The 27,957-nt window shown below is 35.9% G+C and overlaps 3 protein-coding genes across 7 annotated transcripts; 1 reads left to right on the forward strand and 2 right to left on the reverse strand.

Annotated features, from left to right (window-relative positions):
• Positions 1-7,973: 7,973 nt before the first annotated feature.
• On the reverse strand, positions 7,974-9,189 carry LOC140010787 (expansin-A10-like). Of its 2 annotated transcripts, none has more exons than XM_072058316.1 (4): positions 9,056-9,189; positions 8,812-8,952; positions 8,401-8,689; positions 7,974-8,314 (listed from the first exon to the last, which is right to left on the reverse strand). In XM_072058316.1, the coding sequence occupies exons 2-4, from the start codon at positions 8,942-8,944 to the stop codon at positions 8,008-8,010; spliced, it is 729 nt and encodes a 242-aa protein (XP_071914417.1). In that variant the 5' UTR covers positions 8,945-8,952; positions 9,056-9,189; the 3' UTR covers positions 7,974-8,007. The 2 variants fall into 2 exon arrangements, with proteins under 2 accessions (XP_071914417.1, XP_071914416.1); XM_072058315.1 differs by having other exon boundaries at positions 8,812-8,949; positions 9,056-9,144.
• A 6,478-nt stretch (positions 9,190-15,667) lies between these two features.
• On the reverse strand, positions 15,668-19,304 carry LOC140010781 (polypyrimidine tract-binding protein homolog 1-like). Its single transcript, XM_072058299.1, has 4 exons — positions 19,013-19,304; positions 18,127-18,339; positions 16,380-16,445; positions 15,668-16,126 (listed from the first exon to the last, which is right to left on the reverse strand). The coding sequence occupies exons 1-3, from the start codon at positions 19,085-19,087 to the stop codon at positions 16,425-16,427; spliced, it is 309 nt and encodes a 102-aa protein (XP_071914400.1). The 5' UTR covers positions 19,088-19,304; the 3' UTR covers positions 15,668-16,126; positions 16,380-16,424.
• Positions 19,305-21,458: 2,154 nt separating this feature from the next.
• LOC140010346 (KH domain-containing protein At4g18375-like) lies at positions 21,459-27,661 on the forward strand. 4 transcript variants are annotated; one of them, XR_011817625.1, is made up of 9 exons: positions 21,469-21,666; positions 22,421-22,991; positions 23,412-23,840; positions 23,935-24,192; positions 24,475-24,741; positions 24,829-24,896; positions 25,147-25,211; positions 26,027-26,142; positions 26,233-26,477. XR_011817625.1 is itself a non-coding variant. In XM_072057028.1 (8 exons), the coding sequence occupies exons 2-7, from the start codon at positions 22,422-22,424 to the stop codon at positions 25,190-25,192; spliced, it is 1,638 nt and encodes a 545-aa protein (XP_071913129.1). In that variant the 5' UTR covers positions 21,459-21,666; position 22,421; the 3' UTR covers positions 25,193-25,211; positions 25,415-25,783. The 4 variants fall into 4 exon arrangements, 2 of the variants coding, with proteins under 2 accessions (XP_071913129.1, XP_071913130.1); XM_072057028.1 differs by lacking the exons at positions 26,027-26,142; positions 26,233-26,477 and adding an exon at positions 25,415-25,783 and having other exon boundaries at positions 21,459-21,666; XR_011817626.1 differs by lacking the exon at positions 25,147-25,211 and having other exon boundaries at positions 26,233-27,661.
• The last annotated feature ends 296 nt before the right edge of the window (positions 27,662-27,957 follow it).

Raw genomic sequence — 27,957 nt, forward strand, 5'->3', positions numbered from 1 at the left:
TTGGCTGGAATTGGTTTGGATTTTGAAGTTAGTGTCTTCTGATGAAATGTAGCTGGATGTCTTAGCTACCATATGCCTTTGGAATTTCGGCATTTGGACCTATATAGACTGAGTTATAGTAATTACAGTTTTGTGTGATTTGCAAACCTGTTTTGGTCATTCTGGTTTAGTATTTGGCATTTTTGACCTAGTTAAGCTAGGAACTGGATTGAGTGACCTTCTACATTGTTGTAGCCCTGTTTCATAGCTTCGAAACGGTGGGTCTTACACCCCCATCCGATAATCGTAGTGAAATTGACGCCATTACCGCAAAGTAAGGACAAAACAGTTTTATTTTCAGGGCCAAGGCTAAAGCCATTGTTTGAATTTTTGGTTTGCTATAATGCTTGTATATGCTTATGAAACCCTATTGGGGTTGTGATTGGCATTACTTTATGACTCGTTATTGAGTCTCATTGTACTTGCTTATGTGTTTTAGGGCGTGACGGTGGTTCACGACATTCCCCTGACGGAAGTGCATGACATAGCACTTAATTGCTTAGTGAGTATACTACTCACTTACTTGTTATAATGTGGCTTTGTTCCATGTGTATTTGATGCCTTGAAGGCTTAATTGGTTATTGGAAGTGATTGAGGTGAGGGTGTACTTGACCGCCCTCACCCCTTGTAATTTTCTTCATGGCTATTTACTGTTTTACTGAAATACTGCAATTGTTATATGAGATACTGAATTCCATGCATGGAAACTGATTTGGTGTCGTTTGGACGAGTAACCAGCGGCTTTACTGTATTACTGAGTTCAACCCCGTTTAGTAGTCAATTGGATCGAGCCGGCGAGGGTTTGGTCGTGAAAATTGTCATGCCACGGGGACTGTACTGGGGAACCTTGTAGTAATGAGACTCTTGATTCCGGTATACTCGAGTATTACCAAAAACTACTGAAATGGAGTGCGGGCCCGGTTGGGGTATGTTTGGTGGAAGGAATGGAGTGAAGTGAGGTCTACGGTTGGTACTCATAAACGTTGACGGAGAGTCAATGAGATTGGATCAAGAATGTAAGCGTGGAAATGGGCTCTTGAGAGCCGTCCGTATCCTTTCACTGATTTGATTTACTTCTTATTTGCATACTTGAATTGAATGGTTATGCTTATGTGATCTTAGATGCTATTGTGGTAGTAACTCACTGAGTTTTAGCTCACTCCGTTTCATTTGTTTTCCTTACAGGAAAATGATCACTTTTGGAAAGGTTGTACTAGCAAGTTGAACTCATGTAAATGTATCTTTTGAATAGCTCTTCGAATGAAACCCTAATGTGTATTGGGTTCACTTTCTTTTGATTGGCAAACCGAACATGTATATTCGTAATGAATGGTTTGATATGCCGCTTTGGTTTGAAAATGTTACATTTCAATGTGTGTATGTTTGGTTGATATTTGGTTGAATTTCGGATCAACTCGTATTTCAAACGGCAAAAGAAAAATTTTGGCTACTTTCGGCCTAGTATCTGGATTCTGATGTGGCCGGTACTGTTCTTCATCGGTTTCGATTTTCATTATTTTTTTTATTTGTGATTTTGACTTGTTTACGCGCGTGGGTATGTTTCGGAACGTATTAGATCGACGTGAACTGTACCGTTAGTCCTGGCGAGAGTTGGGCAGGCAGTCCGCTAACCCCTTTGGTTCGCCTTAGGGGAAGGTGGGGCTGTTACAAGAGGGAATGAAGCAGTTAGCGACATGTGAAAAAATCGAAAAGGACAAAAGCAATTAGAGGGATAATTTCGCACAAAATTCATGGGTTAAAATGCAATTTGAGGTATAGATGGGAGGCATTTTAGTGCATTTATTGGTTTGTTTTCAATAAGTGGTGATTGGTTTTGTGGGATTTGGGGGGTCTACATATACCAAAATATATTTATATAGGGATTACTTCATTAACTATGAGTGCTAATAACAATTCTATTGGTGCGTAATTTTCATTTGATTACAACACAATTGTATTAAATTTTATTGATGCTACTTCTATATTAACTATTGTATTTTTTTTGTTAACAATTCTCATACAATGTATCACTTACTACACATAAAATAAATACAAAAATTATTTATTTTTTATTTAATATATATATTTTTCTAGATCAAAGAAATGAAAATATTGCCTCTCTTCAAGTTCGACAGCCATCCGCATCACCAAAACTTTTGCGTGATCATGGTAAATATACAGTTTTTTATATCGTCAAAGATCGTGCATTTTCATTTGTAGTACACACTCCACAAAATTCAACATAGTTAATTAAATCATCAATTTTGGCTTTCGTACTAAAAGTGGATTGGTGTGAAGAGTGTTCACACCTTCAAGAAAGATTATCAAATCGAATGCTTAGTATTTGTAAGTATTTCATTTTAACAACATTCAATTGCATTCATTTGTAGAAATATATCATTCCCTTTTTTAATATAAATTTTAATTTTTTTTTCAGGATCCATCTTTCGAAAAAAGACAGTTCTTGAATGATATACACATTCTATTATATTTCAAACTATTGTTAAACAGATATTACATTTAAATTTTGTTGGTTCAATTTTTTTACCTTTAGTTGTTCACCATTTTATTTTTTTCAATATTATCAGCACCGTGCGTAGCACGGGTATTCACACTAGTACTAGTAGTATTAAGTGCACACACAATGTGTATGCAGTTTAGAAGTATTAGCTTTCATGAATATATTAATTTTGTTTTTACAAAATTAAATTTCATATAAATTCTTCGTGAAAAAAATTGTAATTTATTAGTTATTTTTTAAAATATAGTTATAGTTAATTTGGTAGTTACAATATCTAAAAGAGTTATGGTAGATTGTATTAGCAAACGTGATTAGATGATAAGGATAAAAATTATTTTTTTAAGGACAAAATTGAAAGTTCAAAAAATGTCTACCTCAATTGCCTCCTCTTTCGTTTTATTGTTGTATAGATATTATTATTTTTTTATATTTAACTCGTCAATCTCCAAATTGAACAGAAGAAAAAACTAGAGGACTTGCTTTTAGGGTTGCAAACAAATCGAGCCGCTCGTCAAGCTCGAGTCGAACTCGAGCTGGCTCGAGTCGAAATTGAGCTCAAAATATTAAGTTCGTTAGCTCGTGAGCCGGTTCGCGAGCTCGAGTATATATATAATATTTTTTATTTTTTTATTTTAAGTATATATATTTTTTATTTTTAAGTATATATATATTTTATTTTTTATTTTAATAGTAAAATTACATATATATCCTTAATATTTTTATTATTTATTAAAAATATATTATTTTATTTATTTTTTAAAAAATAAAATAATTATTTTTTTATTTTTTTCGAACTCGAGCTTGGCTCGAATTAATTCGAGTCGAGCTCGAGCTCGAAAATTGCCGGCTCGTCGAGCTCGAGTTTGGTAAAATTTAATCGAGACTCGACTCAATTAGCTCAAAACTCGACTTGATTCGGCTCGTTTGCAGCCCTACTTGCTTTTTGTCAGCCTAGCTACTGTTCCGCACCAATTTAGTTCATGCTTCTTCATATTCCAAAATGGCATTCAGGCTTTGAAGTTTGACACCAAAAAAAAAAAAAGGGAAATTTATTTTTGAGTGCAAGATATTAAACAAACTAAATTAAGAAGTATCGTTCTAAAATAAATGTTATATAGACTCGATTTAAGAAGAACTAAAACAATTTTACTTAGATAAAAGCCACGAATGAAAGACAAAACATTCTATCTTAATATGGGGAGAGAGATTATAAGTAGGGGTTCATGGGTTCAAAAGCTTCAACTTAAAAAAAAAAAAAAAAAAGCTTAATGTGCTTGTGAAAATCTTTCACGATTTCTTTTTTTTTTGCACTTGTTTTCACTTGACAATTAGGTTTTTAATCCCTTTTTAAAACCAATAAATTGCTCCGGAGTCTCTAGTAAGAGTGAAAAAAATCATGGAATAAGCTGACAAGTAGTAACCTTCCTTCAAACCTGTTGAAAGCTATCCTTAAAAAAAAAAAAACAGAAAAAATTGAAAGCTATCGTACTGGGGTTCCAGTAACATGTGACCCAAACCCATCGACAACATCCGCACACACAGCCTGCCGACAGAGTTAAATAGGAAGACAATGACATCTTCCCCCACATTTGAAAACACCAATTATTGGTCCTGCCATCCATAAATATGGACCTACAAAGGACGTTACTGCATTCTCCAAATGTTAAGGTTCCGCCGCACCTACTGCTATTATCAAACAAAAAAAAACCTAAAAAATTAGAGCAAGAGTTGGTCTGATCTTTATTTATTTTAGTCAATCGACAATTCCTAATTTTACTCCTACTCTAATCTATGTTAGAGGAGGTTTCAATTGGATCAGGGGATTATAAGAGGCGGAGGATCCACCTCTAAATCAAAGGAGTGCACCATTATACGCTCGAACTCTAACCAAGTTGCATCTTAGACTTCACTTGATGGCCAACTCCAGGACAGTTGATTAGTTGGGCTGATCATAAACGAGGATCTAAGTTCCACTGTCACATGCTTTTGTCCCTCAATTTAGGACCACCAAATATTTGGTAACACATTTATTGTTGGATATGTCCTTTGCAACATTTTTTTTTTGAAAAGATGACCTTTTCCCTCCTAATTTGACGGCTTTATATATGTAAATTTTTTACCAATTTTTACATTTAAACCGATTTTTTCTACCATGAGTAAAAGCTGCTTCTTCATAAAACAAATTATATGTTTTCTACAAACTATGGGTGTGTTTGGTTCACAGACTAGATGAGAGAGGATTACTTATTCTCGAATTATTCATCTTGGATTGAATCATTTTCGGATGAGTAATTTTGTTGTTCAGTATTTAGTAGTCTTTATATTAGATGGGATGTTTTAGTAAACAACCTTATCCTGTGTTTGGTTGGATATATGATGAGGTTGAATTACTTATTTAAAGACCAAAATGCCCTTTTTTTTTAGCAAACCTACAATTAGAAGTGTTCAGCTTTTAGTAAGCCTAAACCTAGCTTGTAAATATACACACACATACACACATATGCATAAAAATATATATAATAATTGATTTGAACACGAGCTTGATATTAGTGAATAACATACATATGTGAGCTTTGTGTGCTTTGAACTCGAATCGACATATAAGTTTTTGTTTTGGATCGAGTTCGACCTTATTAAATGGGTTCACAAGTCTCAATTTACATGTCCAATTGTTTACTAATTAACTAGTAGGGGTAAAATAGTACAAAATCTATGTTTACTTTTAGTAGGGTAAATCAGTTTAAAATTTTAGTAGGGCCAAATTAGTTAAAAATTTAATTTATTAACAATAGGGGTAAATTAGTAAAAAAAATTAGTGATTTCATTAAAATGGACAAATTAGTTCAATGAACATTTTTTTGTGGGTAGGGGCAAATTTGTCTTAGTTGTTTTATTAATATGGTCAATCGAGTAAAAAGTTAGTTTTGTTAATCGTATGGAACAATCAATCCAAAATTATAGTATATCATTGATATGGACAAATTATTCCAAAATTAAATTTAAAAAATTTTTAAATTATTATGGACTAATTCATCCAAAATTTTGTTATGTGATTAATGGAGGCAAATTAGTCCAAAATTTGGATAATGTTTTAGCAAGAGAGTAGGTTTATATAGTTGTTAGAATAAATCATCATTCTCCAGCAGGGGAAAATAAGTCACAATTGTCATTAGCCCACCTCTCACTCATCTTTGGATAACTCGTACAATCTCTCCTCAAGGGGATTATTTTATCCCCGATACAAGGGATTTAATTCGGTTACATGGGATGTATCATTCCATACATAAATAGCAACAAAACATGGGATCACATTGGAATATAGTATTAGTAACGCAATCCTATGTCATTCCGTGAGCCAAACGAATCCTATATGTAAAAGCAAGCTGTACAGTACAGCCCTCAGTTGCGTGTCCCTCTATAGTAAATACACTAATTCACTCGCTTTGGGGTTCGTTTGGATTAGCTATTTTTGGGGTTGTTTTTAAAAAACAGCACTGTAACATTTCGTTTTTCAAATACAAGTCCGTTTGGATTAGTTGTTTTTGGGGTTGTTTTTCAAAAATTATATAAAAAACTTTTACTGTAGATGTTTTATGGATTATTTTTAGATGTATTTTTAAAACATATTTTAGTGTATTATATTTATTTATTATATATTATATTTATAAATAAATATATAAATGTATTATAAGTGTATTATATTATATATAATACATAACATAAATATATTTATAAATGTATAAATGTATATTATTATAAATGTGTATAAATTATAAATGAATATTCTATAAATGTATATTATAATTTATAATTTATAATTTTTATGTTTTTATATTTATATACATTTATGCATTTATAATACAATTATAAATATTTATAAATAAATATATTTATATATTATTTATAAATAAATAAGTGTATTATATTTATAAATAAATTTATATTTTATATATAAATAAATAAGTGTATTATATTTATTTATTATATATTATATTTATAAATAAATATATAAATGTATTATAAGTGTATTATATTATATATAATACATAATATAAATATATTTATAAATGTATAAATGTATATTATTATAAATGTGTATAAATTATAAATGAATATTATATAAATGTATAAATTAATATATTATAAATATATATTAATACTATGCATAAATGTATTAATGTAATAAATATAAATGTATAAATTTATTAATATTATGTATAAATTTATAATTAATATTATGTATATTAATATAAATGTATAAATGTATTATATTATATATAATACATAATATAAGTGTATATTATAAATATACATAAATATATATATTATGTTTAAATGTACATTTTTATAAATGTTCAATATATATAATATATATTATGTATATATTAAATATATGTAATATATAACATTTATATAAATGTATAATAACACATTTATAATTTATATAATTTATATAATATATAATATTTATATAAATATATAAAAATATATTTTATATAAAATAAAATATTTATAATATGTATAAATAAATATATTTAAATTAATATAATATATATACATCCTATACATAATTGAAATATATAAATTGAAATAAACATATTAAATATGTATTTGGAGTTGTTTTTGCTATATTGTTTGGATATGGTGTTTTTTGAGTTGTTTTTGAAATACACATTTACTGTAACATTTGGATTGTGAAAAACAGTTTTTAAAAAACAAGCCAAAAAACAAGAATCCAAACGGACCCTTGGTTTTCCGAGAAATGAAGTCCTCATAACTAATTTGTGTAGTTTTTGACTTTGGATTCGTAGTTTCATTGTGTTGCTTAGTATATTTGTTGTTTATGTGGCGTCAGACCTGGAAGTTGGGTTCGCATGTAGTGGCTCAAACTGGATGTAATATCATCACATTCGATAAGCAGTAAAGCTGAAAAAAGAAAGTGAAGAAACTTCAAATTGTTAAATTTGACATGCATGGTTACATAGGCAAATGGATGTTATCAAGAATTTGCTGCTCGAACCAATGAATCATCATCGCCCACAGAAGTTATTATGACTTAAAAGAAAAGCAGATTATATTTCATACAAGCAAATAAGTATTGCATAATGAATGTCTCACCTCTTAATGAAAACTGTAAAAGATTACAACCAACTGCCCATTATTTATAATTACTTAACCACCCTCAATTTCCCTCCCTCATCTCTTTCCATACATAAATCACCCTCCGAAAACAATCCAAAAACAAAGAAAAAAAAAGGGACCAGACTTAAGCCTCAAGGGCCCCCCTTTTTCCCCAAAAATTGGCTCATAATTAATTAAGTCATCGATCCCAAATAATTACCCAATCTAATTTTTACAGCAATAAAACTATATGAATGCAAAGCTACCGTGTAGTACCATAGCAGTGTTTAAATTGGATAAGTTGTGGCAGGGCATTGAAGTTTTGATTAGTAGAACTGGCGGCCGCTATAGGTCTGGCCGAAGGACCAACTTGGAGGCGCAACGTTGTAAGAAACTACACTTCGACCATCACTAGTGGTGACCTTGAAAGACAGGCTTTGTCCGTTCAGGTAGCTGTTGCTCTGCCAATTTTGGCCCCAGTTCCTCGACATTTGTTGCCACCGGGTTCTTGATCCCTTAATGTACACAGCTTGTACATCCCCTGCACCCCCAACATTGGTAACGAGAACCAGGTTGAAGTAGGAATGCCCATTTATGGTGAACCGAATTCCACCCCTTCTTCTGCAGGGTACCCTACAACGTATAAACAAGAGCGATTAATGCTTGTCAGACTGATAAGATGAGCACAATGCACTGAGTAACGGTGGTAAACTTTTTACCTTCTGTAAACAACTGGAACGATCCCGGCTCTGTATTGGGCAATGCGAAGGAAAGCCGGTTCGGAGAGGTCAAAGTGATGATTGGGAGGGTCGCACCATCCCCCTGGCGGGCAGAAGTTGGTGGCGGTCACCATGATACTTCCCCTGAGGCACCATTGGGGTGCATTGGCGCACACAATCTGATAGCAGGATCCACAGCTTAATCCATTGTTGAAAAGAGCCGTGCTCAGTGCAGTTGTAGCGGTCCCGTAACCCTGGCTGTACAGATTCCCATATCCGCAAGCCCCTCCTGCAACCAACAAGTAACCAAACTACCCTTCAATCACAACGTTCTATTCAATTGTATTAGAAAAAAGAAAGAAGAACTTCACGCACGTTGCAGTACCAAGGCTAATTTTTAAACGTACGTACCCATTGTTCCAGAAGCATCACCCCCACCGTAGAAGGTTGCATGAGCATTCATCCAACCACCATAATACCCATGAGCAGATGATACAACTGAGAGTAGCCCAACTATGAAGAGTAGTCCTCCAAGGAGCTGCATTTTTACTGCTTCACGGATGCAAAAGGCAACTAGTACAATCAGTATTCCTAGAACTTGTGGTGGCACATCAATACTGCTATATATGGAGGGGCTTGAGGGAGAATTACTTACCGGCTTGAGGGAGGAGCTTGAGAGTAAGCTCGAAGTAGTTGTGAGGAAGTGAAGAGGGACGAGAGTATCGGACGGGAATAAATAGGAGTTTGGACTTTGGAGGGGTGTGACTTATTTAGAGCCCAGAGGAGAGGGGAGAGGGACAACACATCGAAAGCTGACAAGCTTGACATTTAATTTCGCCAGTTGCTTGGGACCAATATATTGGTAATATTGTTGCTGTACAAACATAAGTAGTTAATTTGCCATTGAAAGTGAATTCTTTGTTGGGTTCTGGCAACAGCTACATACGTAGTTCGAATGGAAGAGGTCAATACTCACGCAGGATTTCTCTTAAAAGGTTAAAACAAACTTTGAAGTAGAACGGTGAATGCTGGTTCTTCCATGCATGTTTACAATAATCCACATCTGCATTTGGGAACAATGGAAAGCAGAATGGAGATCTAAATCGGGACAAAATTTCATTGTCGGTGCATGGGATACTCCAGAAATTCACCGGATGATTGTTGCCATATTTACCAAGTAAATTACTCCATCAATTTGTCTTATTTTCAACTTTAGAGAAAATCATATAAATAGTCCTTCGCATACGGGCTTTGTATCTTCCGCGTTTCTTACATATGAAATGATAATTTTTCGTTTCTCACGTATTGATTTTGTACAGCCCCGGGGCTTTGATACGGTGGCAGTAGCCTAGTTAGGTGAGTACCACTGCAATTGATCGAATTCCCAGTGAAACAACCCCCATACGGCTTGGGCAGGTTAGTGTAGGACACGTGTGGATTAGTCTGGTGATTCAGGATATCACACGTGGTCTCTGATAAAAAAAAAAAACATATTGATTTTGTATATTCTATGTCCCTTACATATAAAATGATGAATCATCTCTCATATTTTTAGTCTCTTGACTCGTTTTTAGCAACATTCTTGTCGCAAAAAAAAAAAGAGTCACGTGCCAAAAAACAACATTTCACATGCGAGGGATGTAAAAATTACAAAACCAATATATAAGGAATGAAAAATCACCATTTCACATGTGAGAGACATAAAAGGCACAAACCTGATATATGAGAAAGTATTTTTATGATTTTGCCGCAACTTTATAGTGAGATGGATGTTTATGGAGAAAATTACCCAAAATCACCAACACACGACTATGTGAGATGTATGGTTAAAAATATTTAGACGTTTTTGGGTGGATAATCTCATGTTCTTGTTGTCCCGGCATTTAAGAATTGGAGCATCTTTTAGTTTTTCTTTTCAAGCGCGGATTTGGTTTGCAATTATCGCGCTAAGTCAAAAAGGAGAGTAGTGTATTATATTTGCCTTTTCAGGCATTTAATTTTAATCAGAAACTGATGAGCGTGGATATCCTCCATGACCTACTAATCAGAGGACGAGAGGTGGGAATGTCCTTAAAAATGGAATCCATTGGCCAAATGCCGAAGGCTCGTACGTGAAAAAGGGTTCATGAAAAAAGTTGTCAACAAAATACTCCCACAATGTCAACATGAAGGAAGGAAAGTAATGCTGATTCCCGGTTTGCCACCGAATTCTCATTTTCTTGTCATCCACCCCGTAATCAAAGGAGCAGTTCATTCCATGAATAAGGAAGACCAAGACTTAAATGCATGCCTCTGAGTTGGATTGGATAGGTCAACGCCATGGAATTCGCGTTTCAATTTCAATCATCTTATTTTAAGAGAATTATTATTGACTCATCTACTCCATCCAGCTAACCCAATTATGCAATATATCTCATGAAGAAAATTGGGCATTGAAATAAGAATAAATTTTGTATATACTGATTGATAGTGTATACATTGAGTGTGTTTGGACAGCCAATTATTTGGCCAAATATATTTGCTGACATCACCATTACAATTTTCAATACACCTTTTTATCTTCCCAATTACCTTTTTATCTCACATACATCACATCACAAAAAGTGCTACAGTAAAAATATTTCAAATAACTTACAATCCAAACACACTCATTGTTATTACGATTTGATTCACTGTACATCTGCAAAATTTGAATTTTAAATTCAAATTCGAATTATATGTCATGCATTCAATGGTAAAAGTATATACGTGCTGTTAGTTTATAGATATAAGCAGGCACGGATTTAAGGGGGGGCTGGTGGGGGCTTAAGCCCCCCCCCAAGCCGCCGGAAAACCCCCTATATATAGGTTCAAGATTCAAGAATTTTTTTTTTTTATATGTCCTGAGACCAAGAAAACCATCGTAAATAACACAGGGACCCCTTGGGCGTTTGGGCTCCTTGCCAACGGCCCAGTTAGGAGACTTACTAAATTGGGCAAACTATACTAATACCCGCTGAACGTTTTGAAAAATTTTTTTATTTTGTTCACTTGATTTTTTTTTTTTACCCAATTCGATTTGATCATTTAGCCTAGCTTAGATGCCTCATCTTCCCCATTCGTCTAATGTCTGCCTTTAGCTCACTGATTAAAAGGTCCTAGATTTAATACGGTATCTTACCCAGAGACATTTTCATCTATTATCTTCGTCCGGTTAAGCCATTTACATATAGAAATGTGTTAAATTTTGTATTATTTAATTAATAGTTATTAGATTTTAAGGAAATAAAAAAGAATTAAAATGTGATGTTATGAAGGAGAAAAAAATAATATGATAAAAAGTGAAACAGAAAGTAGCACAAAAGATCCGTCGTGCGTATCAATGAAATTGAATAAAATGGGCAAAATAAGGTATTTACTATTATTGCATAACCTTTTTGAGCACCCCCAACAAAATAGGAATAAAAATAAAAAAGATTAGTACATACTGACTGATTATGCAGGTGATGATGCATATCATTATCATGTAATTTTTCTTATGACCACCTTAACTTGATCGGGCAATGTATGGATGTGCTAGCAAGGGAACATATGGCTTTATTGTCAAGACTGATTTGCGCAACAAAATGGGAGACGAGTGGATGAATGACTGTCTGGTTGTATACATCGAGAAGGATATTTTTGCAACAATTGAAAATGAGCAAATATTGCAGCGTTTTCAACGGATGAAGACTCGCAGAATGCAATTGCCTCCTCTTCGTTATTCGAGTGCAACAACTACCAATACTTCAAGTGTTAATCAATAACAAATTTTTGGGTATGTATAATTATATGTTTTTATTATTTTTATAATTATTGATTCTAAATTTTACTTATTAAATATATTTATTTTGTCACAAAAAAATTTTTTTAATACACTTCAGCCCCCCAAAAATAAATTTCTGGCTCCGTCCCTGGATATAAGATTAATTCTTAAAGTAAAGCCACAGGTACGATTTTTTTTTTTCTCAGCAAATCATTTCTTAGATTTTAGTAGTTCGTCCTTATTTACTCACCCACTAATTTCGACAATAAAAAGTTCGATGCAGCCTGCACCCCAATAACTTTTTGACTGTTGGTGGAGAATCAGTGTAGAGGACCAAATGGCACCCAAGAAAGGCCTTGCATATAGTTGCATGCAAATGGAGGTTAAGGTGATCAAAATTGCAAAGATTGCCTAATGATCATCAGAATATAGGAGCACCCGGATCATCCTACGATAATGAAAGATCGGGGACCCTCTCAATGATTTATCTTTTCCTACGTCGGAGGAGCACCCAATGAGACGCTGCACCCCAGATGGCTCTGCAGCCGGATGTTTCACTCGGGTACTATTGAATCATATTTAACGACCAAAAATTAAACTAGTGCTTGGATTCAATTGCTAGTTTTTATCAATTCACGCCCACATGAATGATAAATGCAGGCTTGATCGCATATAAACCGTTCTGTCCAGTAAAAATCAATTGTCGAAACTAGACAGTAGTAGTGTCGCTTCAAGAATTTTCTCAAAAGTTAAAAAACATCCAAAGAATCCTACCAGAATCAGAGTTTAGAGTTGGGATATTTCTATCCAAGCCTGGATTAGTTGGATGTACAGACCCATTCCATTCAAGCAGTGCTGTGTACTTCAGATAAGGAAAAGCATGAAAGAAATCACGCAGTCTATGTCAAAGGCCATGAGAGATTAAGCAACTCATTCCCAACCCAAAAGAAGGGAAAAAGAGCAGAAGAAATGTATGGACACAAGTGGTAGGATTAATTGGAAAAAGGGTCCAAAATCCTTAGCATATGATATGGATGGGGTCGAAACTCGGAAAGCTACTCTGCAGCTGCAGCTCTCTCTAGCATTTGAATCTACATAGTGCTGCAATAGGGTAGGAGACTAGGGAGAAATTTAGATCAAACACTTGCTTGTGCATTTTTTGCAGCACATGATAGTTCGGTTTCAGGTTGCAAAGAGAGCGACGCAAGTAAGTTGCCACATGATCTCTACACAGACATGTTTGCTGCTCGGCATCAAATAAATACGGGGTTAGGCCATTGTCAGCTGTGGCCTGTGCGCATTACATTCACGCGTAGCTCCATAATTGCGAGAATTTTATTTGGATGTTCCTCAGCAACTTCCTCCAAATTGGGTGATGACCAATTTTAAGTAGCGAATTCTGGTTATTGCATATGATTGATTTTAGTTCTTGTACTTTATTTATCCAAATTCCTCCAAATTTTAAAGTTTTTACCTCATCTTAGTACCTTACTTACAGCACGCATTTCGCAGCCGACAGCCATCGTTCGTCATCTCTCAGCAACAGTATTGTGAATGATCTTGTCTGTGTAGCGGAAGTGCTAAGAGAGTCTGCAATGTTCACGCCCAAACAATCTAGAGTAGTAAATTACAATCGGAATTGTAAAATTGACCATGCCAAAGTCATCCTCCTTTCAACTTCCTCCGCGACCAATTGTGAACATCTTATGGGCAGGCGTGATAGACGGCAGACTTGGCCCTCCTTAGATTCTTGGAAAATTTTGGATGAGTAATGCGCAACAACTGCACCAACGTGCTGTGCTGCAGTTTTCCAAAACGGATGACTAACGAGTTATGGCCCTCCCTCCAAATTTGGGTCCAGAAATGAGAGAAAACAGTCCAACCACCATTTAATTCTGATCTGGACACCAACCAGCATCAAAGAAACACACACAGTTGCGGAAGTTGTACATTGTGGTTGCAGAGATAAACCCGCAGGACGCACAGTATATTTTCCTTTTGGTGGCTGACAAGGTGGACCACCACCACGGATTAACATGACAACCACCAAAACGACATCTTAAGAACTAGTACTGCAATTCAAAGTTATGGCAAATCTTAGAAGAAAAATTAGTGCAGTGATACAGAAAAGTGAGGGAAAAAGGTTCAAGAAACTGCATATCAACGTTAGATCTTTGTTCAAATGACATGCTCTTCCCGCCGTGCTGTTGGATGATGGGCTTTCTTTTTTAATGCTCGCCGTCATATCAGGTGCCGGTCATTCACAGCTGCCCTTCTCGAGGGTCATTTGAGTTTCGTTTGTTATGTTCATGGTTAAGCGTCAATTCTTCAATACAGTTGAATCTCCCAGACAAGGAGAAGAATAAATGCGGTGCGGTCGCCGTCTTTACACTCCAGCTTGATCGCTACTCCAGATACTCAAACATATGCGTTCCACTGACAAAGCTTTTTATGGACCCCAAGCACACAAAACTCAGCCTTGCCCTCCGACGAATTCCGGAAAATGTCTCAACATCCTCATAGAATATGCTTAATTGACCCATAAATGGTGGTGGCTCTAATGCAACCAACAACGTTATTAAGGTTTAGAGGATGCTTTTTACCGTGATTGACATGTTAGCTTCAGAGGCGGAAAGACTCTTCATTTTATGCGTAGGCAGAACAAATAATTGATGTGGGATAGGGGGAAGGGAAACACCACATTATTGATTGTTCAACTTTCACGTTGAGCACTGTTCCGACACCCAGGCAAGACCTCTTACGGTTTCAGAAACCAGCCTCTTCGCTCGAACACCTAAAACCACCGCTAAGCTGATTTGATCGGATTGTATTCCAAATTAATTAATCATACCTTTATGGCCCTGCATATAATATTCACTATTACTCGAGGAAAGAAAATGTTGTGCCCAAAAACGCCCCGTTGAGTTGCTTGATTGGAGAATCGTTTTTAAGTATTGAGCAATTCACATCCACCTGATCACATAAATCTCCATCTCTAGTGCGAAACAACTAAGAGCGAACGCAAGTACAAGCAGCACTGGAACTTGGAAAAAGTAAAATGAACTACTCTTCAAGTTTGATAAAAAACTTATTACTACATTGGATCCACAGCGGCTAGGATAATATATTCGAACACAAATTGTATGAACATTTATTATTAAGAAAAAGGGTCAACGCATGCACAAGCGGGGTAAAGTTGGTGGTCAGACCACCAGTCAAAAGATGCATAACCAAAAGCCCCTATATGATATAACCCCCGGCTGGTATATGCTATTATTAGATAACTATCCCTATAGATTATAAATACCCTTCTACGGTTATTGGCCTTGTACGGTTTTTGACAGGGAGTTCTCTCAAGGCATTCAAGCAGCTCAAAACCAGTAAGCACTCTCACAGTACCAATAATTGAAAGAACCAAAAGCTCATGATACGGCACAAGTGTTTATTACAATGAAGAGGCAGTAAGCATTCTCACAGTACCAATGATTGAAAGAACCAAAAGCTCATGATACGGCACAAGTGTTTATTACAATGAAGAGGCAGCATTCATTAAAAAGTGAAGAAAAAGAAACCAAAGAGAGTATGCTGCATATTGGGTCCAGATACAAAGTTTCTATGTTGCTTTGAAAGCACAGACGACAAAAGACTTACTTTCACCTAAGAATCACATTACCGACGAGGGTAAGAAGGGTGACTATAAACACCTCCAGGCAGCACGCTCAGTTGATGCACAGGCTGCATACATGATTGGATCCCAAGAGGACACCGGTTCAATACATGATTGAGCCTGCGCCGCACCACCCCTGACAAACCCAATCCCAGGTAGCAGTGAAGCAGCCTAAGAATTTTGCCAAACTGTTGCTGCGCCAGCGAGGCTAGCTTGCTGCAGAGCAAGCAATTCTGAATCTGGAATTGTATAATCTCGACTCCTTTCACTGTAGGCTAAAAAGTTTACACAGATAATGACTTCAGTATGATGAAAAAAGATACCTACACCAATTGAAACCACAAAAATTTTGAAGAAGCATGCATCCAAGGACCAAATCTTTTTCCCTTTCAACGGTGAACAAATTCTTTTGCAGAAAGAAAGGCTTTATACAATTCATCTTAATTTTTTTCTCAAAAAAATTTAGAATTCATCTTGATGCCTTTGCATTGAGATCAGTATGACGAGAGTACGTAAGATGAAGCTTACAATAGCCACCATCATATATGCAGTGACCTTCTAAGGGCTCTTTAGCTACAGCTGCTGTTGTACCATCTGCAAATAGAGCAGCCACAGGTCAAACAGAAAGAACTCAAAAAGATAGCAGCCAGTTTCTGCTGGAAACAAGCACCCATGCATATAAATTATCACAACTAATGAAAATAAGTACAATGGTTCATGTAAGATAATACACATTGTAAAGCATATTTCTTCAAGAGTACTATATCAAAATCCCCTCGAGTTCTGCATGCACGACTATGAAGCTACCTCAACACACCATTTACCTAAAGGCATAGTATGGAATATCCAGAATATCTCCAAATGCCCACATCTGAACAAGGCTAAACCTCCTAGCCTTATCAGGGGGCGCGTCAGAGTGATCTTAAGCTAGTCACTGGCCTGCTACCTTCCTGACTAGCATTATGTCAACATCTGACAAGAGTCCAACCCCCCCAGTATAACCAGGTTCACAACCTCCCTAGGAAAATATTTCTTGGGTTCACAATTCTATTTCAGATACTCCAACATATTTCACCGAGCATTGATATTTACTCACAAGCACAAATAGGTAACAGATCAAGAAAATTGACAAATTGCAAATGAATAACAGAGAAGTTTATTGCAAAGGTCTCAATGTTTTGCTTAACATTTCCTTCAAGTGCATTTTATGGATTAGTCCTTCACAGCATAGCTCAACATAGATTTACTAATATTTAATAACATTATTGCTATTCATTTTTTACTTTCATTTCTGGTGTGCTGTTCCTTGCCCTATATTTCCCATAAAATCATTCAACTTTCATTACCATCACTATTTCATTTAATTTTGGTAAGCCAGCTCAATGTATAGTTGAAGTGCACAATATAATAATTATTTAATAGTCTAGAACCTTTATCTTGGAAATTTCCCTTGTTTGAAATATTTTTTGGTGTTTTACTTTAATTGTTTAATTCAATCCAGATTTGTTCCAAAGACTAAATCTTGACCCTGATCCTATATTAATAGTTGCATGTATTGGTTTCCCCTTTAATTAATTCTTACTACTGACCACTTTTATTTTTTATTTTTCCATGATCATTGTGGCCAGGTGGTTTAGTTCATATTTTAAAGTATCAGGTGCTAACAATTTGATCTTACCAGGAATACTAAACGGCATGTCCAAGTTACCATCCTTCTTATGTGAGAATTTAAATAAGAAACCCAACTATAACATTTCGTGACAAGTACAGAAGAACTAACACAAACTTGCACTTTCAATACCTCAACCATACAGTCCTTATTGTCCGACATTTACACAATTGACTATTAAGTACTGCCATAGAAACCAGGATAAAAAACCAAACAAACATGGGCAGAGATGCCAAGAATACTGATCATAGATGGACAAGTGCAATGCAAAGACTAAAGTATGGAGCTTAAAATACAAAAAGATATTGTCTGACATTTACAGGAAAAAATAATTGAAATGCAAACAAGGATAACAGACACTATAAACAATGAAAAGTTCCTATAAATGGTAGTGAAAGTTTGCACAAAATTTGTGGTGGAATAACTACCTGGCTCCTAAAGAAAGGCTTGTGTGCTTGTTCTAATCAAACCTAATGCCAAGTGATGAACAACTCGTGAACATATGTTGACAGAGAGAGAAAACATAGGGAGGGAATGAACTCCTAAGCTCCAATTTAGGCTCGAAATGCAAATCTTAGTATAAAAGAACTCGCAGAAAGCAATTACCAAGTGAATGAAATCGATGCTGACATCTCCAGCTTCAACACCCTTGATCATAAAAACCAGCAGGTCATTGCCTGGAACATCTCCAGGACTCTTATTGTTAACAATTTCATGTCTGTTTGAATACTGAATGTAAACAGTTTTTCCATGTACATGTGCGGGCTCAGAAGATGAAGCATAATAGTTGACCATATTAATTGCTTGACTAAGGTCCACCTGCATCAGAACGTGAAACAAGAATTACTGTCAATACAGAACCAGCCCCTCGGCAAAAATCCCGAAATCAGCCAATTTTCCACCACTTAACTGCACTGCATAACCATACAACAAGATTCGGCTGATCACATAATTACTGCATGTATGAGTTCAAACTCATGCAATGTGATTATATAAACTACTCTAGCTACCGATGAGCAGTCTAGCCGCCAAAATTTTAATACGTCCCAGAGAATAATATTCTGCCAATTCATGCCAAATCTTCTTTGCTTTCTATAGCACATGCTTAACGGTTACTCTGTCCGTTTGAAATTTCAATGTTCATCATCCAAAGGATATGGGAGGAAAAACTGTCAGTCATACACATGATTTCTGGTGTTTAAGATAAGTAACAGAAATATTTATCTACTGTAAAAAAGTGGTAACGTGTTTACCGCATTCACACAGGACAAAATTAAACAATTGTTACTTATTTCATTTGCCATGCTTCAATAATTACAACAACTCACGAAAGCAATTTCCATGATCACCTACTATAAGTTACAATTTAACACCTCGCTGCAAAGTAGAAGAAATTTACCAAACAAGAACAGAAAAAAAGAGCTAGATCATTGAGCAAAATTTGCAACCAGAAAAACAAGAAAAGAAAGTGGAAATAAGAGAAGCAACTTACGAATCTATGAAGGCTTGGTTGCGGTAAGAGCCGACGTTGCACTTGGTATTCACGACCTTTCCGAAAGGGCTGCATAGCTCCATTAGCTCTTCTTCACTACATTCCCATGGCAGGTTTCGCAGGTGCAGCACCTTCAAGGCGTCTGCGTGTAACCGAAGTCAACGTCGCCGTCGCCAGATATGTACTATATTAGGGTCTGCCTTTACTCTGTAGAATCCAATTTAAAGCCCTAAATCAAACTTGTTTATATACAATTCGATCGAGGAGAAGTGGCGGAGCTTGATCTGGTTTCCAAGGAAAGCAAAGGCATTGGTACTACTCTAACTACTTAGTTCTAGCTCCCGGGCTCGGGCTCGGGCTCGGGCAAATTGCTTTCCTTCGATCCGCGTTTAAACATTGCGCCCGCAGGTTTTTTTTTTTTTTAAAAAAAAAAAAAATTTACATTTACTTCCCTTAAGGTTCGGTCATTTATTATTAAACAAACCTGTAATTTGACCAAAAAGACCCCTTGATAGTAACTTCTCTTAAAATAATTTAATTGAATAAGTGAAATATCAAAATTGCTCCACAAAAAGTTCAAGAATCCAAAATTTTTATAATAAAAAAAAAAAATCCATAGCAAACTTCTTCTTCTCCTTGCATTGCAGTCACATAACGATTCAAATAACTTTTCACCCTTTCTGGTGGTGCGGCCTCTTCTCCTTTTACTACTACTTTTCACTTTTCAGGTCTTTCTCAAAACTTCAAAATTTACCCATAAACAAAATCATAAATAAACTATAGTTAAATCGTATCAATGAAAGAGACAACCCAGTAGTTTTTTTCGTTCAAATTGGATCAAAATTCGTACCAATGAAATCGAAATTAGTAAAAACAATGATCTAAGAATCTATCAACTTTTGTCTTATAGGTTGGGAATCTCACGTGAATACGCCAAAAAACCAACTCTACTATTCTTTTGCCCAAGATTATTTTTAAAAAAATAGCAAAAAAATAAGCCTTTTCTTTCCTAAGATTTTGATATATTAGGTTTAAGAAAGGATAAAAGGTTGAGAGGTGAGCTGATGTTATTTGGTGAAAAGAAAGAGCAATGCTATCTTTGGACCATTTTTTGGAAAGTTATCGAGTGAAATGATCGAGGAAAAAGGTACCTTACGAAACCTCCGTTTGGATTACCTGCTTTTTTTGATGTTTTAAAAAAATTTTATTATAACAGTGTATAACAAAAAATTTATAATAAAGATTTATTTAAAAATTTTTATATATTATATGGATTAGATATTTTTTAAATTATTGTATATTACTGTAGCATTATATTTAAAAAACTTATTTTTAAAAAATTGGCCAATCCAAATGGCTTTTCTTTTTCATCTATTCTTAATGTCTTTTTAATGTCTCGAGATGGCAAGGGGGAATGTGATACAGCTTTTGACAATCAAAGAGGTTGACTATTATTTGACTAAAGCGCATGGTTCATTTTGTTACATGGTTATATCTTAAAGGAGGCAAAATGTAGTTAACCCTTTTTTTTTCACTTTCTTTCTGGTTTTATAATTGTCTCCTTTTTCAATATTTCATATTTTAGGCCAATTTATTTTGTCATATTTTATTATATAAGGCCAATTTGTTTTATATGTCCGGGTAAATAATATTTGCACTCCTAATGAAGTTTTAGTTAATCTACTGACATTTGTTATTAATTGAATTAATAAATACTTCTCCCACTTGTACAACACTATCGTTCTTTCAGGTCTCAATAGATTTTGTTTTTCTTATCACCTCCAGTTTCAAGTGGTCGCGGTTCTCATTTAACTTATAATAGAGAAAGGTTTCAAATTGGGCAAATCTCTAATCTATAGACGGCAAAAAATTCCTCTTATTATATTTTATCTTTCACGATGATACTCTTATAACCGCTACTACAATAACACATCGAACTCTCTATCTTCTTCTCAGTATTTTTATGTTTGCTACCAAATAAATAAGTAAAGGTGAATATGTGTAGGACTCAAGGATGTTAGAAATTGGGTCATTATACCACAAAAACTCAATACTTGACCATCATATTCAATTTGATTTTTGTCAATTTCTTACATACTTATATGGTGCTATCTTAGGGAGGTTATATTTTGCCACTTTTGCGACATTACTACAGAAGTGGAACTCGGATTACTGCTGTGACTTTGTAATTTTCTCATGAATTAGGGGGTTTGTTTGGAAATGTGGTTTGTTATTTACATTAAAAAAGATTTTTATTTTTTTGCTCGCGTCATAAATCTATATTTTTTAATCTTTCCTTTTTTTTTTTTGTCTGGCGTCACTCACGAGAGACGGCTCAGGCTTACTTATGGAGACCGTGGGCCCCATGCTCATTGATTTCACCTCGGGCCGGGTCTGCAGCCAACTTTGCTAGTTCTTAAATTACTCCTACGCAGCCGGTTCAGTCACTTGACGTTATAATCGAACGTCGGAGTCCAAAACCCTAAAAAAGACTGGTGCGAACCAGCTGCATCTTTTTAGTGTTCCTGCCTGCTGCACAAACAGCAGAACAAATCCAACTCCAGGCTCCCTACTTGACGCAACTCAGATACCTAATCCTCTCTTTCTTTCTGATAAAAAAATATAAATCACAGGTCTCCGCATTTGTTGGCAAGGTAGAATTCAATTTAGATAAATATTGTCAATTTATTTTCCTCCTGTCTGTTCATGCCGTTGATTTGGTCTGTTGTGTGATTTTCATCCCCCTTCTTTGATAATAGCAACATCTAAGAACAATTGAAAGAGACTGATTACTGATATTCTAGGTAAATATGGTAGTGATTCCCTTGCGTTTTGATTCTTAGATCTAGCTTTTCTTTTGTATTGGGAATATTCGTCCTGCCTTTTTTTTTGTTTTTCAATTATTTTGTATAGCCGTGAATAATTTACTGTTAAGCATAAACGTATACTTGGTTCTCGATCTTTTATTTTTCTCCGTCTGTTTCTTCTTGTTCTTCTTCTTCAAAAGGCGCGACGAGAATAAGAATTATCGTTAAATCCTATATATTGTCAGAGGGATTTCTTTTTTCTTTTTGGTTTGGTTTTTTTCAAAAAGAAAACGGTAAATTTGCGTTTTAGCTGCAGCCTACATGCTTACTGCTGGAAAGTAAGCATTTGACTTTTTATCTTTCTCATCCTTTATAACAGGAGCGTACCAGGTAGTAGACCTTTTGTGGAGAGTATGTTAAGTTGGTTTATCGACTGATAAATGGTAGATATCCAGACGGTGCAATCAGTTTTAAATACCTTTTTAAAGGTTTTTGGGTTAGGTTAATGCCTATCACGTGGAAGAGTTGCCTATTTTCTATATATTGATGTACATTCTGTGTTTAACAATGAACTGATTACAACTTTTGGTCATTTTTTCAGGATGGCTGGACAAAGGAACAGCTACGGAAAGCGTTCTCATGACTATTCTGATAATGGAGGAAATAAAAGGAGGAATTCTGGTGCTGATAAGGACCCGTTCTCTGTTGGGTCTGATGATACTGTGTACCGCTACTTGTGCCCTGCCAAAAAAATTGGGAGTATTATTGGGAGGGGTGGGGAGATTGTTAAGCAACTAAGGGCAGACACTAGATCAAAGATAAGAATTGGTGAAACAGTTCCAGGATGCGAAGAACGAGTTGTCACTATATATAGTTCCAGCGAGGAAACTAATGATTTTGATGGTTCTGAGGAGCGTGTTTGTCCAGCACAGGATGCTCTCTTTAAGGTTCATGAAAAAATTGTCTCTGACGAAACAGCCAGTGATGATGACAGGGAAGAAACTGCACAAGTAGTTGTCAAGCTTCTAGTTCCATCTGACCAAATTGGATGCATAATTGGGAAGGGGGGACAAATTGTACAAAGCATCCGCAGTGATACCGGGGCACAGATTCGCATATTAAAGGATGATCATTTGCCTGCCTGTGCGTTGAGCTCTGATGAACTCGTGCAGGTGAGGAATTCAGTCTTCTTAAGTTTCCCACCCACCCTAACCCCCTTCCCAAAAAAAAAAAAAAAGTGTTGAAGAGGTCAAAAAGCCACTGGCTTCCTTCTTATTGAGAAAACAGCTTCATTTTTTTTTGGTTTTTTTTTTTGTTTTGGGGGGGGGGGGTTCAAAAGAATTGAGTTTTCAAAACCTGAAATCCTCGAGGCATATTATTGCTCTATTTCCTACTGACCTCCTTGTAGAGAGGGAGAGCGGTCAGGACGTTGCACATTGTTGATCGATTTTGATCAGAATTAGCTTTTTGTCAGTTTGAATTTCAATATATTCGGTGGTATCATTTTATCTTTTTGAATTTCTGGATCTCATGGTTATACTTGAGTTGGAAGACCCCTCAAGGGTCTTTCTGACCTTTTCTTGTGGATTCAGATAACTGGCGAAGCCCCTGTGGTAAGGAAGGCTCTTTATCAGATTGCATCTCGCCTTCATGATAATCCATCCCGATCTCAGCATTTGCTTGCATCAGCTGTTCCAAATGCATACCCATCTGGTGGGTCACTTATGGGTGCTACTGCTGCTGCTCCAGTAATGGGATTAACCCCGTTGGTGGGACCCTATGGGGGATACAAGACGGAGAGTGGGGACTGGTCTCGGTCATTTTACTCGGCTCCAAGGGACGACTCATCTTCGAAGGAATTTTCTCTTAGATTGGTATGCCCAACTGCAAATATTGGTGGTGTGATTGGCAAGGGTGGTACCATTATCAATCAAATCAGACAAGAATCTGGGGCAGGCATAAAAGTCGACAGTTCAGCTGCTGAGGGAGATGATTGTGTAATATCAATTTCAGCCAAAGAGGTAGTTGTTATTCTCCCTTCTTCGATTTCGATAATTCTGAATGTAGGTATGAAAAAATATACTAATCTTGAGCTTTTCTATCATTTCCTATCAGTTCTTCGAGGATACATTCTCTCCAACAATTGATGCAGCATTACGTTTGCAACCTAGGTGCAGTGAGAAAGTTGAAAGAGATTCTGGTCTTATTTCATACACTACGCGGTTACTTGTGCCAACCTCTCGAATTGGCTGCCTTATTGGAAAAGGAGGTTCAATAATTACTGACATGAGGAAAATCACAAAAGCTAATATTCGTGTCCTGACCAAGGATAACCTTCCCAAAGTTGCAGCGGAGGATGATGAGATGGTGCAGGTAAAGATTTTATGTGGCACGTGAATGCTCTGGTATAGCTATTCAGAAATTTGATTTTGAAATTAGCCGATTTGCTTTATGGGTCAGTTCAGGCCTTTTTGGTAGTCATCCAATAGCAGATACTAGTGAGTTATTGAAACTCTTTAGTTTTGAAGTTAGCAGATTGTTCACTCTGCCGTGTGTGAATTCTGAAGAAAATTGACCATCTCTTATGACAGCGAAGAGTACACCTGCAATTTTTATTTTTCGTTTTGTTTACTTTTATGCTATATATTCTCTCAGATATCGGGAGATCTTGATACTGCAAAGGATGCACTTATACAAGTTACTTCTCGGTTGAGGGCAAATCTCTTTGAAAGAGAGGGTGCTGTATCTGCATTTGTACCTGTTCTACCTTATGTTCCCATGTCAACAGATGGTTCAGATAGTGTTAGATATGAAAACAGAGATGCGAAAAGGCATGGCCGTGGACATTCTTATTCAGCAGGTTATGGTAGTTCTAGTGATATGCCACCTCTTGATGGATATGGAAATTATGCTAGTCTCCAAGTAAGTATTATACTTTTTAGTTTTATCTCAAGTTAATAGTCTAATTTTTTATTGAGGCAAGTGAAACTCTTTGCTTGCTGTTTGCAGGGCGGTGCGAGTGGAACAGGTTATGGAGCCTATGGTGGATATTCTTCGGGACGGTCTGCTGGTTCTGGGTAAGGGTCGGCTTCCCAAAATAGAAAAACCGCCTAGAATAACAAAACGGATCCCATCTGTTTTCACTTGATGTCTTTTGACATCAGATTTTAATGAAATGAGTATGGCTATTTAAGAGGTTCATATGCTTGGTGAATATCATTTTTAACATGCAGTCTTATCTTTCATGCATTGAAGTCTGGAAATCCATTGTCGATCATCTGATTATGTGGATGATTTTTGTCCTTAATTATTGGCTTCTATTGCCAGGTTATCTGGGCAGAACCCTGTTTCCAGGAGGAAAAGTTTTTACTAAAGTTTCATAGACCATGCAGGTAGATCTGGGTTTTCTTTTTGGGTCCACCTTCAGTTTAATCAGCAATTTTTTGAGCACCAATCAATTGTAGGATTATGAAAATCTGCTATCCTGGCCCATCCTATCTCCCATTTATTTCATTATGATAAGTAGCCTAACTCCCATTTGAATAACTGATAATCTTCTTTTCCCTTTGTTTACTTTCCCTTCCCAACAAAACAGCTGAGATAACTGAAGCCTGAATTCTGAAGCCAGCCTCTGCCTAAACCTGAAGACCAGATGAATCACGGCTTGGAAAACTCATGGCCAACCCTGATGCTTCAATATCTGAAGATCTTACCTACAACTGAAATTGCCATGTCCCGACTCCCGACAAAATAGTCTACCAGCTTAAACTATTCTGCTTCCAAGAACCTGTGTAGCCAGCTTGCCATTGTCCATTCTTAGTTGTCCTTTTTGTTGTATAAGATGATACAATTTCTTAGTATCAACTACGTGTTTGGGGCATTTATTGTTGATTTTATCTATTTATTGAATAGCTGTTGTCTGGGTTAATAATCTCAAGTTGTTGAAAACTTTGCGAGGCTGCTATTTTGATTTTCTTAGATTTTTATGTCTCTGGGTTATTATGTGTTTGTTCATTATTCCAACTGTCCTCTAAACCTGAAAATTGGACTTTGACTCATTCATATGAAAGCTTTTTTCCTTGAACTTTCGTTGGATTGTGCAAGCTATTACATGACTTATTGATTATATTGCTACCATTGTGCATGTTCTAATGGTCATTGTTTCTAAATGTAATTGTCTGGAAATTGAATTATTGTTCTGCTAAAGGTGCTCACATCTCTAGCTATCAGAATGCACATCCTGACCTGTTTGCAAGTTGAATGCACGGCTTTGAAGGCTTTTTTTGATAACTGATTGAAAAGTGGATTTTCATGAAGCTGGTGGTAGGTTCTATATTTCTTGAAATATTGCAAAGATTTGAAAGCAATTTCAGGTTTAGTTTGGAAGTTCTAAGTCTTTACTGCATTTGGCAGGGTCAGATGAAATATTTCCTTGTGAAAATGACAGGTAACTCTTATACCTCCTTGTATATCTTGCTTTCTTTAATTGTTTTCATTGAGTCTTAAATCTGTAGTTGTGGGAGAATGAGGTATCATTAAATGTTGAAAGCGATAAGGTAATTAGATATTCCTATGGTTTCATTGGTCGAAGCTCAAAGAAGATATGTAATGTTAATAAACTCAATCAGTGTATATTTAAGTGAACTGAGATTAGGAAAGTGTGAAAGTTTTCCTGTTAGAACATTTTTTGATAATCGCTGCACCTAAATTTTTAATGTTTGAAGGTAAAGATGCCCCATAAATTCTTGGCATTTTGCTTTTAGTTTAGTTTTATTTATTTTGTAACTGTGTCCCATTTTCTTTCCTCACAATTGGCACCCCTTAAAACTTCCCTTGGATTGTATGCATGAGCATAGCTTCTCCACTATACCAGCAACCTCTCAAAGTCTTGTTCTGTATCACTTGATCCACAAAGCTGCTTAGAGAAGTGGTAAAAAGGAAAATATTGAAGTAAAAAGGAAAGCCAAATACAAATGTTTGCATTTTAAGGGGCTTAAAAAACTCTGGTCATGTTTTTCACTATAATTTTTTTTGTGGTGTTGTTTGTTTTGGGGGGGGGGGGAGTGTTACAGCTTTCTGTGTATCAATGGGTTTAGTCATATTTGCTCAACTCTGTGAGGGTCACCACGATAGTAGGGAGTAGAAAATTTACAAGGACTAACAAGTCACATCTCTAGTGTTCCTGGAGGAGTACATATGCATCACTGATCAAGATCTTAATTGTGTTTACTATCATCTAAATAACCTAGTTTGTGGTTTCGCCATTGTTATCAAATTCTTGTTGTGATACCCACCACCCTGGGGAGTTCCCTGAGGCCAAAAGGAAAACATGTTCCTTCTCCAACCGCAGAGATGCTTGAAGCGTCATATTGCTTCGAATGATCTCCTCCTGGAAAACTCAAAGTAATAGTCCTTTTAAAATTGCTACTGACAATTGGAAGATTAAGATTGTGGTCTGTACTTTTGTGTGTGTGTGTGTGTGTGTGTGTGACTGTGTGTGTGTGAGAGAGAGAGAGAGTTTTTTTTTTTTTTTTTTTTTTTTGGGGGGGGGGCTTGGGGGTTCCCCACTTGAGGTAGCTTTTGATATGTTATTGCTGTGGATTATAATTGAGAAGGGGCGGGACTTATTGACCCTTTTGGAACGCGTTTCTCTTGGTAATGCTGTTGTATAGAAGCCTGTAATCTCTATTTTGCTAGATTTTAGATACTTTCTATCTTCTTGTTTAAAGCAAGTTGGGAATTATGAAAGTATTCTCTTGTATAAGAGCCAATGCATTGGCTTCTCACGTGAGTAGAGCTACATGTTTTAGCGCCATGGTTGTCTTCACTGGTGCACTTTGAAGTTCTTAGCTTTCTTCTAATGCGTCCGTCTTTCCTGTCTAAATTCAAACTACCATCCGTGTGAGTTGAAGTACTTGTCCAGTAATAAAAAATTGTTGAATCGCAAGTGACATTCATGGAAGAACATTGCGTGGTTGATGTCAACGGTAAGTCCTGTAGGTTTGAGGCAAATGAGGCTGACAAGAATAATAGTGCCATAATGGTAATGCTGCCAGTTTTGCATCTGGTGATCGGGAATGGCCAGTTGGAAGAATTCTTTGATTGTGTTGCAGTTGTAAAAAGCTCTTTTGCGGTTCT

This window comes from Coffea arabica, chromosome 7c (genome assembly GCF_036785885.1).
Source record: "Coffea arabica cultivar ET-39 chromosome 7c, Coffea Arabica ET-39 HiFi, whole genome shotgun sequence".
Taxonomy (NCBI): domain Eukaryota; kingdom Viridiplantae; phylum Streptophyta; class Magnoliopsida; order Gentianales; family Rubiaceae; genus Coffea; species Coffea arabica.

Bases quoted from the DNA above. Each gene is read 5' to 3' on its own strand.
- LOC140010787 (XM_072058316.1), bottom strand. From the start codon at position 8,944: ATGCAGCTCCTTGGAGGACTACTCTTCATAGTTGGGCTACTCTCAGTT. The intron at 8,690-8,811 runs GTACGTACGTTT...TGTTGGTTGCAG, and splicing joins TGATGCTTCTGGAACAATGG to GAGGGGCTTGCGGATATGGG. The intron at 8,315-8,400 runs GTAAAAAGTTTA...TATACGTTGTAG, and splicing joins GTTCCAGTTGTTTACAGAAG to GGTACCCTGCAGAAGAAGGG.
- LOC140010781 (XM_072058299.1), bottom strand. From the start codon at position 19,087: ATGCAGCCCTTTCGGAAAGGTCGTGAATACCAAGTGCAACGTCGGCTC. The intron at 18,340-19,012 runs GTAAGTTGCTTC...GTTCTGATGCAG, and splicing joins AACCAAGCCTTCATAGATTC to GTGGACCTTAGTCAAGCAAT. The intron at 16,446-18,126 runs GTAATTGCTTTC...CTCTATTTGCAG, and splicing joins GCATCGATTTCATTCACTTG to ATGGTACAACAGCAGCTGTA.
- LOC140010346 (XM_072057028.1), top strand. From the start codon at position 22,422: ATGGCTGGACAAAGGAACAGCTACGGAAAGCGTTCTCATGACTATTCT. The intron at 24,193-24,474 runs GTAAAGATTTTA...ATATTCTCTCAG, and splicing joins AGGATGATGAGATGGTGCAG to ATATCGGGAGATCTTGATAC. The intron at 24,742-24,828 runs GTAAGTATTATA...TGCTGTTTGCAG, and splicing joins GAAATTATGCTAGTCTCCAA to GGCGGTGCGAGTGGAACAGG.